Here is a 16,798-nt window from a genome sequence, read left to right on the forward strand (position 1 = left end):
TCAATATTTATTTATTTTTGTCTTAAATGGTTCATAATTGATTTCAAAGATTGATATACAAAATTGATATCTCACCTAATCAGTAAGCAGTTTTAATACTGCGCAATACTAGTAGCGCTTTTTTGTTTGGTATTTTTCGAGCTTCAAATTACTGTCACATAGCCGTCTCCATTTCACATCGCATTCGCAGGAAAAACTTCACATCTATTTTGGCGACTTTGTTGAGAATTGCCATTGTTATAATATGAACAGCTAGAAGTTTTGGAATAATCTTTTTATAAACTAATAGCGTAAAAAATATTTAAAAAGTTGCGCCATTTTACACGTATACCATATAAAGCGCCTATCGCCAAAAACACGGAGTGTGACCTAGCTGGCTCTACACAAAAGTAGTATATTTTGCAACTTTAATTGACATTTGTTGAAAATGCGAATTGCGGTCACACTGCTCATAATCTGGTGCGTAGTACGCGACCAAAAGCTAACGCGAATAATTGAAAGCGGAAAAGCAAAGCAAAGCTAAGCTGAAACGTGCATTGCATATTACGAAATTGCAGCAGCCAGTTGAACAGCTTGCCTGCTGCGATTCGAGAGAGAGAGCGAAAGAAAAAAACACAAAAATTTTAAAGTTTTTAAATCCGAAGGAAAAGGCCATACATACATACAAACACGCATAATATGTGAATATATAGAAATAGTGTATGTATATATAGGTGTGTGTCAACTGTGTGTGCGAGTGTGTGCAGCTGAGTGTTTTTGAATTCTCTTTTGCTTGTATATTTCATCAGCTGCCTGCCGCGGTCGTCCGTCCGTCCAGTATATATCGGCGATTGTCTATTTCACGTAGGAAGTGCAAAAAAATGAAAATCAAATAAAAAGCAATTGCTTGAAAATATACAAAAGCATACATTCAAATTGTATTTGTGTGTATATGTATGTATATATATGGAGATGTACATAAATGTATATATATATATATATATATATACATATATGTACTTACATCTATGTATGTGTATTTAAATGTATGCATGCGCGCATGTGAGAAGCAAAAAATAAGAGAAAGAAAAGTAAAGGAGAGAAACGCAATGCAGCAGCAGCCGCAGCAGCAAAACAATATTTAGCTCTCAATAATTATTATTATGCATTTAGCACACATACATACATGTACTTGCATACTAAGTATATACATATACATATATATGAACTTATATACATGTGTTACTACAACCAAGTGAATGTGAATAATACGTATACCACAGTGTGTGTAGAATCTGACTGGCTGCAGTTGTTGTTGTCTGCCAAGTGCACATGCATACAAACATGTATATTGCATGTATTTGCATACATATAAACACACATAAATATATTTACATGCATGTTGTTCACATGTATTTGCGTTTCTTTTTTTCACTTTTTTTTCGTGTTGTTTTCTTTTTGTGTTCTGTTAATCGAAAATTTGAATGCCGTATATTTTGTGGGTTGGCTGCTGCTGTTGTCATGCGCGCTCTCGCTCTCTCCTTCACATAGTGCTGGCTGCGTTTTGTTTTTGTTTTGCTGCCAAAACTAACCATTGTTAGACAATAAGAATAAAAACGAAAAACACAAGCAGCAATTACACTGCACTATAAGAAGACAGTTATCAAAAATGGCCAAGCAACAGTTGCAAATTTCAATTGTTTAACGAGAGCGAGCGAGAGAGAGAGGGAGCAATATTTGAATAATTCGTCAAATTGAACAAAAACAAAAAAAAAATAATACAAGTAAAATATAATTATTGTTTTACATTGACTAATATGAACTTACTTAGCCACAAATCGGATCAGAAAATAATAAAAATCAAATCAAAAACAAGTGCGCGCAACTTTCTCGTTATTCGGATTTAAATAAATAGACAAAAACAATAACAACGGCAAGAAAAGAAACAATAATTTCCAAAAATTCAAGTTTGTTAAAGTTATGTTCATAATAGTGTTAATTAATTCTGTTTAGTAGCCAAATTCAAGAAGACAAAACCAAATGCATCCAGCAACAACAACAACTGCAACTCAAATAGCAACAAAAGAGAACAACAACACATAGCACATAGAACAACTGTAACATCAGCTGCAAGCAAAGCTAACGAGAAAGAACAACAACAGCAATATCACCAAGGACAAACCGCCCACTCAATGCACTAACAACTATACACACACACACGCACACACCCACAAAAGCAGTAGCACTAGCAATAACAACAACAACAGCAACAAGGGAACAGTGAGAGCGAGAGAGTGTAACAAGCACTGCATGTGAGCGAGAAACATAGCTAGCGAATAGAGGATATAACACATAACAAAACGAAAAGCAAAAACTAACTGTTCTACTGCTCGCGTTTAGTTGAAAGGGTCACTCGGTAATTGTCAAAAAAAAAGAAAAGAAAAAATACAAAAGCAAAAAAACGAATAAGTTTCAAGACGAAGGAGGAGAAGACAGAAACAGAAACAAAAACAAAATCCAACAAATAGCAAAACAACAGTAACAGCAACAGCAACAGCAACTGCGACAGCGACAACAACACCGACTACCAATATGGATCGCTACGATATGGACGATGTTGTTGTTGCGCCACCGCCCGAACACGACGACGGCAGTTACCCATTAAAGGAATGGCGCCTCAAGCATCAGGCTGGCACATTGACACGCAACGATTTAATCGACTACTTCAAAAAGGAATCGCCAAAGTATTTCGAATTTCAAAATGAAACAGAAACAGGTGAGTCTCAAACTAACAAACCTATAAACACACATATATACCATATCTATAGCTATCTATTTGCAAAATCAGGAAGCGTCATCATTACATACTGTTTATCATCGATAATCTTTGGGGTTCCTTCAACGATAATATTTAATGTCTTATCAATATGAAATCATATACAGAAATATCAAATTAAAATACAATTATTATTTGGCATTTTAGATAAATTCAATAAATTTTTATGATACTAAGGTAAATGCTTCGTGATCCTTTCATAAGAAGTAGGAAATAATCCCAATCCTTGATTAATTTACTTTTATGTTAAGCATTATCGTTGAAGGAAAAACATTTCTAAATTAAAATTTGGAAAAGAAAAGAATCACGTTTGTCCAGTTAATTTCGTGCAAAGTCAATGCCGATTGTTAGATTGAATAAAAAACGAAAATAATCATTGTTTTTCGGTCCCAGATATACACACATACATACATACATACATACATACATATAGAACATATCATACATACACTCATATATATGTACTCTGACTATATCTATCAATATATTAATATAGTTATCAGTTTAGAGCCGTGCTCTTGAATTTGTTGCTTGCTGTTCTCATTGAACATTGCACGTTTCGTTGCTTTATTCACACACACACACACACCAACACCTACATATTCACATTTGTATTTTTCTCCATTGTATTGTTGTTGCCATTATCGTCTATTCGATTTCCGTACATTTTCGCGCTGTCGTTTTTCCTTTCATTAGACAAGTTGATTGCACGATTCGACTTGCCTACTTTACCTGTCTCACCTTCTATGCAGTCTATGCAACAACTACAACAGCAACAACTACAACAGCAACAACAACGACAATCCAGCCTAGCAACAATAACAAACTTGTTTGCGCCACATTCCGTTAGAAGTTTATATATTTTTGTACCCATTGTCGTTAGTTTTTCTTTTGTTTTTGTTGTATATAATGCATATATATAGTCTGCTTTGTTCAATTGACTTGAGCTCTGTAAAGTTATCCAGGTAGAAACATTTTCCTTTTCTAGAATTACGAGGGGAGCAGTTTTCCTTCGCCACTTTTTCCAACCAAATAATTCACTGAAATGGCGAATTTTGTACGCTTCTATAGTTGAATTAATTTTGGATTGTTATAGTTTCTATAATATTATTAATATAGATCATCGTCAACTAATAAAAAAATCTGTCAGTTTTCCCGCTTCTTACAAGGTTGAGCTTAAGAAAAGATATATTGAATTATTTTATTTACAATGTTCTTATGTAATACAATTGTGTCTCCTTTTGCTCCATAGATTAGACTTTCTGTATGATTTCTTATCAATCATATTATTTGAATACCTTGTAGAAGTTGCTTTATATATTAAAAAGGGTGTTATAAACGATTTTTTTCTGAATTTCATTCACTTTTCATTGACTTATTCCAAACACACGATGTGTGTGTGGAGTATCTTGAATTCGTTGATTCACAAACACAATGATGTTTTATATTTTCGTTGTCTCATCGTTGATACCTTGTGTTGACACTCGCCACGCTCTCAACAATCGCTCATTCACATCTGGCCAACTAAATGAGCGAAAAAAGCAGCCAAACAGACTGACTGACTAATCGGTTGACTGATAAGAAAGGCAAAGAAGAATCCATCTGCCATATACATACATATAATATATTCAGCTCTTGGTTTATTCAACTTTGTGTGTGAGGATCGTCATTAATTTTTTGGTTTATTTGCCAAATGCGAATCCAAAAGTGACGTGTTCTCAGTTCCGCACTTCTCAGACGATTTTGGTTCTGTTTCTGGTTCTCGTTCTGGTTCTGGTTCTTTGTTCGCCTGACACAATTAGACATTCGTGTCGAATTGGGCACAGATATTTCTATATATATATACATATACAGTATATGCGTATAAATCAAGTCATCTTTAAGGTCGATGGCAGTTTGAGCAGAGATCGCATAATTTGTTATTGTTCAACTGGATGGGAGTACCGTTAATTTCTGACAGTCATCTTATTTTAGGGGTTGTCAGGAGAAGCAATTAAAAATTGAAGGCAGCGACACCTATCGGATGTTTTTGTAGGTCACACACAGTGCGAGCCATAAAATGAATGCTTCGATTACAATAGTGGTAAATTGACACAAGTTGAGGTGCAAATAAATATGTTTCAACATTTTCAAAGTATTTAAATATAGCTTGATGCAGCTGTTTTAATTATTTCAAGATAAACTGATCGATGCACGATGGGGTGATACCTCTTTTTTTTTTCTTTATTACGGATGTTTGTACACTTCTTTTCGCACTCACTGTGGCTGTATATATTCTGGTCATTCTGTCGTTACAACCTTGGCAGACGGACAGACGGACGGACGGACAGTCGTAGGAGGATGAATCAAGCGCAACGCACTGAAGAACGATTTTTCCAGGCGTCGCGCGTTCTTTGTTGCACTCTATTGCGCCTCAGGCGTGTTGTTTGCTTAATGAATCACATATGTATATAGTTCATGACTGTATATACTATGTGTTTATATAGTAGTAATGATATATGTATACATATGTATATAGAGATTGTTGCCGATAATCAATGAAGTGTGTGCAGAGTTTTTCTAGGAAAGAGAAAGCAAGCAGACGCGCCTGATGATAGCCTGAGGCAACAGAAACCTCTTAGAGAAACCCTCAACTGACTGATTGACTGATTGACTGACTGACTGAATGTTTGGTGATCAGTTGAGCTGCATTCGTTATCGCGACTTGCGATTGATCAGCGATCGATCAGCTTTTTCCATTTCCACTTTCTCATCTTTTCCATCTCTCTCTCTTTCTCTCTGTTGACTCTCCCTTTTACTGGCTGTAGATGAGTTTTTGTTGTTGATACACGACCTTGAACTGTATTATTCGTATTCGTATTCGTATTCGATCTGTGAGTGTGCGGCGAATGAGTTTTTGATTCGATTTCATTTTCGATTACCTCGAAACTCGTTTGCCGAAGGTTTTCATTATTATTATTATTATTATATTATGTGTATTACTTTGTTGTGTCTTTGCTCATAACAATTTTAATGCTGCTGTTGGCTCTGATAATGATATCTCGTGAGTTTTGAGTTTTGTCTTTGAGCCCGAGTCTTGAATTACTCTCTTGCGGTTGCTCAGTTAGCTCTTGACTTGACTAAACTGAACTAAACGCATTAGCGAGCATCATTATTATCATAATGATGCTGATCATCATGGCTATGATTATGATCATTAACCATGTCGCATGTTTTTGGTGTGGATTTGGGTTTGAATTTTATTGCCTTTTGTTTTGGGTTGAGCACAAATGTCAACTTATTGCTGTGGCTGTGGCTTTGACTAACCAGTTTCCAGTCTCTCTCTGTGTGTGTGTGTGTGTGTGTTTTATTTATTTAAATACACAATATGCACTAATGTAAACCAGAGAGTGCATTACTCATACGCCACATCGGCCGCATGGTAATGATGATGATGATGCACTAAACAATGATGCGATTTTTTGTTAATTGTCCAGCTATGAAACTACAACAGCTAAGAATTTTATAATAACTTGTGAAGACTCATCGCAATGCGCGTTGTGGAAACTTTTGAGTTCGACGAGTTCCTCATTCAAAATAAACACATGTCATCAGATATATGCAAGCGAATGCTGGTTCGATAAAATAATAACAAATAATAAACCCAATTTATGCTGACACACACGTTGCACGTTGTTTAGAAATAGGGGCAGAGAAAGACACTTCAGTTACACTTGCCTCTACAAAATCCGTTGCTACGGCTCGGCTATATACATATATATAGTATGAATATATACTGAATATATATATATATAGACACGTATGTGCCTCGAAGTTAACAGCACAGCACATTCATTGCGTTTTATTTACATAATTTCCTTGTTTCAATTATAATTACTAGATGTATTTTAAGTAGTTCTTTATGAATTCATCAGTTTGCTTATTCTTGGGAAGCGGAACAACAAAAATGTTTAACAATTAGCGTATTACAAGGATTTCTCGTTACATTTTACATTGATTGTTTATAGTTACCTTAATTTACTATCATTACATACTTAGATTTTATTTTATTAGCGCATTATTGTTTTTTGGTTTTTATTTTATTTTCTTTTTTCATTTTTTTTTTTTATTTCACAGACGATTCAAATGCACCAACTTGTGAGTACAACAACAACTCCATCGAGCACTATTACTACTAGATTATATTTAAAAATTCAGCGATAAATTTCCTAAAATTCCTTTGAAAATCTCCGTTCATTTTTTTTTATTAACTAACCAAAGCCGCAGTAGAGAAAACTAACACAAAACATAAAAAATAAGGAAATTAAACATTAACGCACACTAATTCATCTTTCTACGGGTGATATGTATGTATGATGATGTATGATGTATGATGTTTGATGTTTGATGTATGGTGATGTGGTGTATGACACGATGAAGACTCCTTCATGGTCTCGGTGCAAACCCTTAACTTTGATGAACAAGTCTCCACGAGCTCGAAAGCATCAATGTTGCTGCAAGAAATCAAACGCTTGCAGGAGTCAAAGCATGCCGTGACCTGCGGGTCCTGTAAGTTGGCAAAACAAACAACATTCGATTCGATGTGGTTGATCTCTGCTTTCCTAGCCAAATTTCTTGTGTTGTATCGTTGGCTAATTTGTAGTTGCTTCCTTTGTATAAGGACTCTTCATACTTCAATTAATAATGAAAACTCTTTTTCTTCGTTGCAGTGAAATGCATGTTCAAGGAGTCACTGGCCAAGGAGGAGATCATCGATGTTATGGTCGAGTTCATGCTCGGCGATAATCCGGCTACAGCGCTCGAGAAGCTGCAGCTCGAGGGCAACACGGCCACCGTGTGCGGCAAGGTGTTCAAGAATGGTGAACCCACCTACAGTTGTCGCGAGTGTGGCGTCGATCCCACTTGTGTGCTGTGTGTCAATTGCTTTAAGCGTTCGGCACATCGCTTTCACAAGTATAAAATGTCCAGTTCCGGCGGTGGTGGATGCTGTGATTGTGGCGACGACGAGGCCTGGAAGCGTGATCAATACTGTGAACTGCATTTGGTAAGTGCTATTGAAATTCACATTCACAACAATTACATCATAACTTGAACTGTTTCGTCTCTACGCAGGCAAATCGCAAGAATCCCCTGGAAAGTAAGATCATAACAAACGCTGTGCTGGAACGTGCCGAGGTCTGTTTCAGTGCGATTCTGGCATTCTGTGTTAACTATCTGCAAATCGAACCGAATGCCAGTCTCCAGTGCCTCGATGGCGAACTGGATGGTGCCAATTTCTGTACGGTTCTGTATAACGATGAGTCGCACACGTTCGATCAGGTCATACAGACGCTGACAAAGATTGCCAAGTGCCGTCACAAGGATGCCATGGAGATTGTGGCCGCGATTGATCGCGAGGGTCGCGCCGTTGTCAAGTGTGATACGTTCAAGGAGTGCAACGACCTTAAGACGGCCATCGAGAATCAAATGATACCGCCATCCGGTATGCTGACGAATCCCCGGCATAGCCAATCGTTGCGCACATCGGTGCTGAACATCAATTCGGTGGCATGCCAGCAGTTTGCCCTGCAATTGCTCAGCTGGTTCCAGGAGTTCCTCGTCCGTCATTATCTATTTCGCAAGCGTTTCGCCCAGCTGGTGCAGCAGAAGAATGAATCGTTTTGCATACGGCTGATACTCGAGTACGATGTGAAACTGTGGAAGACGGCACGCACCTGCTGGCATCGTTTGCTCATCTCCGGCATGCTCATGGAGTACGAGAACAAAATGGTCTTGGCCCAGGAGTTCTCGCGACGCTATGCGACCATTGTCCAGGACTTTATCAGCGATGATCACGATCATTCGTTCTCAATTGTATCGCTCAGCGTGCAGCTCTTCACCGTGCCCAGCATTGCCCATCATCTGATCGCCCAGGAGAGCATTCTGTATAAGCTGCTGCACACGTTCTATCACGTGGCCATCGAGAAGTTCATACACAATCGCCGGCTACACTTTAGCAAGAACATTGCCAGCATGGCGTTCTTCAAGCGAGCCAATTACATACTCTACGATCTGCGTTATCTGCTCAGCCTGAAGCCGGAAGTGCTCAGCAACAAGTTGCGAAACGGTTTCATCGAAGGTCAGTCGAAATTTCGTTATTTATCTCGGACACGTATCTGCAGACACTATGTTTCTCTCTTTTTCTCCCTCGCACTCTATCTGTCTCGCACTAATTTGTGTGCGCGTCGATTGATTGCGCTGCTTTGTAGAGTAATTCATAATTATCATAATCGAATTATCTAATGCGCTTTTCAATGGCACTTCACATGTTAAGCTACTTGAGTTGTAAGCAAAAGCTATAGACAAATATCGAACTATTCAAGCGATTCAAGTGGCTTTTTAATGTTCTCAACGAACAACTCAAACAAATGAAACGAACTTTGATTATTATACTAGCTATCCATTGGATAAATGGGTATTGTAACGCAGACAGAAGGAGGCATCCTCCGACCCTGTAAATTATATATATTCTTGATCAGCCGAGACGATATAGCCATGTTCATTTGTCCAAGTGAACACTTGGTATATTATGCTTTTTATATTATATTTTGAATGTACTAGTATGTATTAATATATTATTAATATACCGAATAATTATTATGTATTAGTATACCTAAAATATCTTTTGGTATATTTTTAAAGTATTTTTACGGTATAATAATTAGGTATATTTTAAATGAATACTACATTATTTTGCATTGGATTATATTCAGGTATATTATGAATGCAGTTCTGCATACATATACCTTTCCCTATATTTTCAGTATTTTCCGGTATATTAATCAGGCATATTTTCAAATTAATACCGCAGTATTTATCGCTGACTGATAATCCGGAACATTTCGGTATATCTTGAATGTAGAACTGAATAGATATATATTTTGGGTATATCTATTCAGTTCTACATTTAGTATATTTGTAGTATTTATGAAGTATATTCATTTGGTATATCTTACAGTCGAGCACACTCGACTGCAGCTTTCTTACTTCTTCAATACGTAATGAAGAAAATTTAGTTGCTGATAACATCTAGTGATATTCTTTCTATGATAATCGAAATCATAAAATACAATATTTGCATTCTCGTGTTTTGCAGGCTGCAAGGCGCTGATGCCGGTGCTGAATGTGATGCAGGGCATGGAGTCGATAACACGCCAGATGGGCCAGCATATGGACTACGAGCCGGAATGGGAGTGCGCCTTCAATTTGCACATTAAGCTCGCCTCGACCATATCGCAGGTGATCGAATGGGCGGCCAGCGATGTGACGCTGCTGCGCAAGCTCTACAAGAAGACGGTCCAAGCGCTGCTCAGCAACAATTTCATCGTGGGCAACGAGAAGGTCGAACCAAAGACCGTTGCCGGCCATGTGGCCGATTGTCTCATCTACGATGTGTCCACGCATCCCGTCTCGATACATTTGCCACTGTCGCGCTTCTATGCGGGCATCTATTTGCATCTGGGTGCCCACGATCTGACCTACGACAGTCTGCAGGCGGAAACTGAGGCGCTGAACATAAAGCTGACGCCGCGTGAGATTATTGAGCCGGTGCTCTGTACACAGGCGATGATAGCACAGGTCGCCGCTGGCATGTGGCGTCGCAATGGCTACTCGCTGCTGCATCAGTTGTATTTCTATCGCAATGTGCGGTGTCGTGTCGAGATGCTGGACAGAGATATTGTTTGCCTGCAGATTGGCGCCTCGCTGATGGAGAGCAACGAGTTTCTCATACACATGCTGAACAAATTCAATATGATCGCCTGGGCGCAGCCCAACTATGAGGCGGAGTTGGCGCAATCGACGGTCGACGATGAGTTTATGCGTCAGCTGTCCATGACCGATGAGTTCCTTGAGCTGCTGATTGTCATCATTGGCGAACGCTGGATGCCCGGCGTTTCGCTTGTCACCGAGGAGGATCGTCTGCGCAAGGAGATCATTCAGCTGCTCTGCATCAAGTCGCATTCACATTCGGAGCTATCGCGTGCCTTGCCCGATGGCAACGGCGGCAGCAATGACAGCATCATCGAGGATGTCATCAATACGGTCGCCGTGTTCAAGAAGCCCGTTGGGGCCGAGAGCAAGGGCGTCTACGAGCTGAAGGAGCATCTGTATGAGGACTTCAATGTCTACTTCTATCATTACACCAAGGAGGACAAGTCCAAGGCCGAGGAGTTGCAACGCGAACGTCGCAAGAACAAGAACGAACTCGTCTGTTGCCCGCCGCCAATGCTGCCACAACTAACACCGGCATTCAAGTGAGTGTTGAGCTTTTCAGAGAGGGGGGAGGTTGAATAGAAAATGTATTGTGGGAGTAGGGGTGCGAGTAATGTTGGTTATAGTGATAACCTTAGATTAGTATATGGGATTAATTGATATTATTTGTAATTTAGTTTCTTCACGGTTAAACTTAGTATATGTATATACTGCTTTCTGCTGCTACTGATCTACCGATAGCTCAGTGCCTATCGACTTACTAGTGTCAAGCGATACAAAAGTTGTCTATCGACTAACCTCCACATTTTTGTCTCTTCAAGATTGTTGAGATATTTATTGCTAGGAATGGTAAAAGTTTGCATTCGTTTTTAGAATTTTTTCTTTATATACATATGAAAACAATATAAATAATATGAATATTTGATAACGTTGTCAAATAAGGATTTTGTGCAATAATAAAATCAGAAAAATTAGACTTTTCCTTTAAACTTTTACACATTTTGTGTATTGTGGCAAACAGTATTAAAATGGATATTATTGAGCAAAGAATTTGTTAATTAGTAGCCTCTACTGCTCTAATATAAATCATAAATCAAGTTTTGTTTCAAAGTTTTGCCACGCCTACTTCCACCCCCTCGACTTAACATACTAAATGCATCACATCACAAATTTAAATATCAACAATCAGTTTTTTGCTTCGAGCAGTCAATTTCTTAATTGTTTCACTATTAATCGAAATACTTTTACAGATCCATGGCGAACATCCTGCAGTGCAATGTGTTCCTGAGCATCACCACCATGATCATGGATCGTGCATTGGACGCTCACAGTCGCTCCTTTACCGAAAGTCACCTGCAAAAGGTAAGCGACGCATTGCTGCAGACACACATAATATAAAGATGTCGCTTAATGCGGAACTTTTACTCTTATTCTAGGTGCTGCATCTGCTAGGCTTTGCCATTCAGGAGGAGCTCAGCGAGTACTATCCGTTCCTTAGTTTTTACGAGAGATCACAAAAATACGGTGTGCTGGAAAAACTGGATGAATTGGCGCGTTGTCCACGCGTAAGTCGCAAATGTTATTGTAAAAACGATGTTTCATTGCTAATTCGTAACTTTCTCTCCCTCTTGGCTGTGTAGTTGGAGGCGCATCGCGACTTTGTGCTGTGGACGATCAGGCGATTCAAGGAACTGCAGGCTAAACAAGCGCCCAATGTGAGCGCCAGCACATCGTCGGCAGCGAGCACCTCGGCGGGCACATCGGTGGAGACAGCGCAGAGCGACTATCAGCCACTCACCTCGGAGCAGCAGGCACGCCTCGAGAAGGAGGCGCGTTCACGTTTGGCCGCCGAGCGTCGGGCCAAGATCATGGCTCAAATGCAGAATGCTCAAAAGTCGTTTATGAAATCGAATGCCGAAATGTTTGCCAGCACCGCCACCGAAGAGGGCGCTGCTGGTGCTGCTGGAGTCGCCACTACCAGCAAGCCTGCAACGGAATCGGTGATGGACTGGGATGATATACCCGAGCTGGGCGCTGCCGCTTTAATACCCGAGCCAGCCAAGACGGTGGCGTGTTTGGGTGAACGACGCTGCGCCTCTGAGATCGGTGAAAAATGGTTCAAGTGCATACTGTGCTTTGAGGATTGCTGTGTGAGCAGCAGTGGATCGCCGTTGGTTAGCTCGGCATTTCTGCAGACATCGCGAGTGATTTACTCGGCGCCCAGCGTCGGTGGACTGAAGTCGGCGTTGCATGTGAGCTGCTGCGGTCATGTGATGCACTACAATTGCTGGAAGGAGTACTACAGCAGCGAGGAGACCAAGGAGCTGCGTCGGCCACAGCGCAATCGTGTCTCGCTCACCCAGGCACAGAACGTGGAGTTCCATTGTCCCTATTGTCGCACTCTCAGCAACACTGTGCTGCCGGTCAGCGAGGCGTTGGCCAAATTCTCGTCACCCCTAATGCCGGCTGCCTCAACGGGAGCAGGAGCGGGCGCCAGCTCAGAGAATGTGCTGCCCCTGGATTGCTATGTGGAACTCATGCGCACCTTGGCCAGCGAGCTGGCCTACATCGAGCACATTTGGCCAGCAACAGCAGCAGGAACAGCTGCAGCAACAACAACAACAGCAGCATCAACATCAGCAGCATCACCATCGTCAGCGTTGTCACCGTCGTCAGCAGCAGCAGCAGTAGGAGCATCGCCATCGTTAGCATCATCATCGTCGGCAACGTCGTCGTCGTCACCGTGGTCCCCATGGTCGCCGTCATCGTCCAGGTCATCGAAGATGGTCAGCGATGACGAGTGGCTGAACAACATCTATCCCCGCAGCGCTGATATTCTGCGCAGATCGAACATCATTGGCGATTTGATGCAATTCGAACGCAGCGCCCAGGTCGTGGACAAGCCATTGATGCATCCCAACTGGATCGAGATGATGGGCTCCTTTCACAAGGCCATGCGCAATGCCACCCAAAGTCAGCTGCAGGGTCAGGCGAGCAAGGATTCGTCGTCCATAGCTGCCGATATCGAACTGGATACGGTGTCGCTGCTGTGGAACACTTGCAGCTACACATTGCAAGCCCTGGAAGTGTATCTGTATGCCATACAGAAGCCGCTCAAGGCGGAGCTGCCGATGCGGCATCAAAGCTGCGCCAGCAATCTGGTTCGCGCCTGTGCTCTCTACTCGTCGACGTTGACGGTGCCGCAGTTGCGCAGCCAGAGTCAACAGGGCGCCAAGCTGCTGGACACGATCTTCAATCAGAAGGGACCCAGCGTCCTTGAGTGGGATTGCTTCCGCATGCTCGTCCAGCTGAATTTCATGGTGCCCAATCTGCTGGTCTGTGGTGAGTCGCGATGTAATATAATTTAAATGCAATATAATAATAAACTATTTCTTTGCTTTGCAGCTTCGAAGGCGATCGTAGCGAGCGGCAGCATGTTTGATTTCTACACACTGCAAACGTGTTTCCTGGCCAACCTGACCAAGGCGGTGATTTGCTTTGACTACGACAAGGAGATGGCCAAGCACAATGACGCCGATGTCGAGGATCTGCTGCAGCAATCAACATCGACAGCGGCGCCAGCGATAACAATGCTGCAGTATGTGGAACAGCTGCCGGCGAAAATCAAGCACAACCTGGCCATATTCTACATTAAGAACAATATGGCAGCGCGTGTCCGTCAATTCGAGCGCGACGGACGCCAGCGTGAGGAGTACGAGGAGATGGAGCTGGAAATGAGCGGCGAGGATGGTGGGGCGACAACGTCAACGTCAGCAACAACGCTTGCCGGCGATTGCACGCCAAAGCATCTGGCGATGCTGCTCGAGTATGTGAAGCGGCAGCAGAGCTCGTTCCTGCGTTGTGCTTGCCTCTTCTATCGCTGCATGACCGATGTCGATTTCCCCGACACGTTTCCCACCGATCAGCCGGATCGGTTTGATTTGATGTGCCAGTATCTGGGACTGGAGCCCCAGTTGGGCGTATACTTTGACATGGAGTCGGTGTATGCCACCATGATGCAGAGCTTTGCCTCGCATCCATACATTCGAACCGAGCTGTTCGAGCGTAGCGTTAGCAAACGTCAAGGTAACGCCCCATCGTCGTCGTCGGCGTCGTCGTCAGAAAAGGAGTCGATAGCGTTAGTGCCGTGCCAGCGGCCGTTGCCGCATCTGGTCACACTGTACGAGGACTACAGTGATCTCATCAACAGCGTCTCGGACATCTTTTGTCCGAACAACGAGCGCGAGGAGATGAAAACACCAACGATGTGCCTGATATGCGGCACCATTCTCTGTGGCCATTCGTACTGCTGCCAACCGGAGCTGGGCAAAACGAATGTGGGCGCGTGCACGCACCACGCCCACGACTGTGGCGCCGAGGTGGGCATCTTTTTGCGCATACGCGACTGCCAGGTGGTCTATCTGGGCCGTGGCAAGGGATGCTTTGTGCAGCCACCGTATCTGGATGAGTACGGCGAGACGGATCAGGGCCTGAGGCGTGGCAATCCGCTGCGACTGTGCAAGGCCGCCTACGATCGCATCTTTCTGCAGTGGCTCGGACACAATCTGCACGAGGAGATTGCGCGTCTCAATGAGAATGCGAGCGTCGCCGTTACGCAGTGGCATCACATGTAGTCCGCATGCGTGCGTCATTAAAATTAATGCAAAATTCAAATGTGGCGGATGGCGAAGGCGAAGGACGATGGAGACAGAGAGAGACGACGACAGCGAGTGAGAGAGAGCGACAACAGTTGAACGATAAGGATGAGCAGATCATGGTTACCATAATCTTAGCGGAGCGAGATGATAGCGATAGCGATAATGATAGCGATATATAGCAATATCGAATATGATGACAAAGGCGGCGACAGTCAATGTGATTATTACATACTAAAATTAGGAGAGCATATTTATACGTCTAAGCATTTTACTACTACTTATCCAGCACCCCGCACAACCCTCCCCCCCAAACCAACCTAAACCCACCACTCTAAACTCCACTTCAATCAAATGAAATTTAATCGGTACGCCCACAGAGATCAGCAGCACCACAACACGCAACAAGCAGGACACTACACTACTACACACACATGTACACACACACACACACACACATACTCCCAAAACAGAGAGCAACATCATCGACTCCATTAAACACTTCTTCCTCGCAATCCGCAATGTGGAACAATCGTTTATTTTTTGTTTTGTTTTTTTTTTATGTTGCGTGTTTGGCTGTTGTTTTTTGTTTTGTTCTTTTCTTCTTTATATATATATATACATATATATATATATATTACACACACATATATGATGTATACAGCTGTATTTTTTTATATATATGTATTTTTTTTTTTTTTGTCTAACTGTAATATTAGAAAAACTTGTTGATAATTTGATTAGCAGGCGGAGCGAATTGCAGCTGCTTCCTAGTTATTATGTTAAATATGTAATTGCATACTTGATTTAGCCTGATTGATTGATATATAATTGTGAATTGTGAACGACATGGACCGACAGACAGTTGAGTCAGTCTGGAAGTCAATCAGGCAGTCAGAAGATAGACAAGAGCGGCATACAGGCAGCTTTGGCAACAAATTAAAGGATGAAGAGAATTCACAAGAGAGAGAGAGAGAGAGAAAGATGATCAATAATAAGTAAAACAGTGAATAAAAGTAAAAAAAATTAAAAAGAAAAATTAAAAACTCAGATCCACCGTCCCCAAAAATAAAACCCCCAAAAAATAAAACTCAAAAAAGGATTCGAATTATCGAAACAAAAAAACAAAAGAAAAACAGAAATGAAAAGAAAAACGCTACCGAAAACGCATGTTGTTGCTTCTTCGTTTGCTCATTGTTGTTAATTGCGTTTGTTTTGCGCCTACGATTATCTTTGATTATTGTATATAGAAATTGTAATTTGTAATCTGTAAACTGTAATCTTTAATCTCTAAAATTGTAATCTGTAATCTTTAAAAATGTAAACTGTGAACTGTAAACTATAAATTGTAATCTATAGTGGAGGACGGGCACACACACGATGATAATAATGATATGATGATGAGACGACGTCGTCGTCGCTCTGTGCTGAATTTATTAATGAACAACACAACAACAAGTGAGAGAGAGAGATAAAGAAGAGGTGGGGAAGTGTTTAGTTAGTTGAATGGTTTCCATATTCAGTGCTTTGAAGGACATTGTTATGGCTTTTCGTTTATTGATGATGATTGTGAATA

General features: G+C 41.4%; 1 protein-coding gene across 7 annotated transcripts; it reads left to right on the forward strand.

Moving 5' to 3' along the window:
• Positions 1–465: 465 nt before the first annotated feature.
• Positions 466–16,358, forward strand: LOC132796919 (E3 ubiquitin-protein ligase UBR1). 7 transcript variants are annotated; one of them, XM_060808274.1, is made up of 11 exons: positions 466–713; positions 2,380–2,755; positions 6,932–6,952; positions 7,235–7,363; positions 7,525–7,859; positions 7,928–8,933; positions 9,951–11,109; positions 11,818–11,929; positions 12,004–12,132; positions 12,208–13,909; positions 13,973–16,358. In XM_060808274.1, exons 2-11 carry the CDS (start codon positions 2,572–2,574, stop codon positions 15,199–15,201), a joined length of 6,006 nt encoding a protein of 2,001 aa, XP_060664257.1. In that variant the 5' UTR covers positions 466–713; positions 2,380–2,571; the 3' UTR covers positions 15,202–16,358. The 7 variants fall into 7 exon arrangements, with proteins under 7 accessions (XP_060664257.1, XP_060664254.1, XP_060664255.1 ...); XM_060808271.1 differs by having other exon boundaries at positions 466–699; positions 1,993–2,755; XM_060808272.1 differs by having other exon boundaries at positions 466–699.
• The last annotated feature ends 440 nt before the right edge of the window (positions 16,359–16,798 follow it).

The sequence above is a fragment of the Drosophila nasuta genome, chromosome X (assembly GCF_023558535.2).
Source record: "Drosophila nasuta strain 15112-1781.00 chromosome X, ASM2355853v1, whole genome shotgun sequence".
Classification (NCBI taxonomy): Eukaryota; Metazoa; Arthropoda; class Insecta; order Diptera; family Drosophilidae; genus Drosophila; species Drosophila nasuta.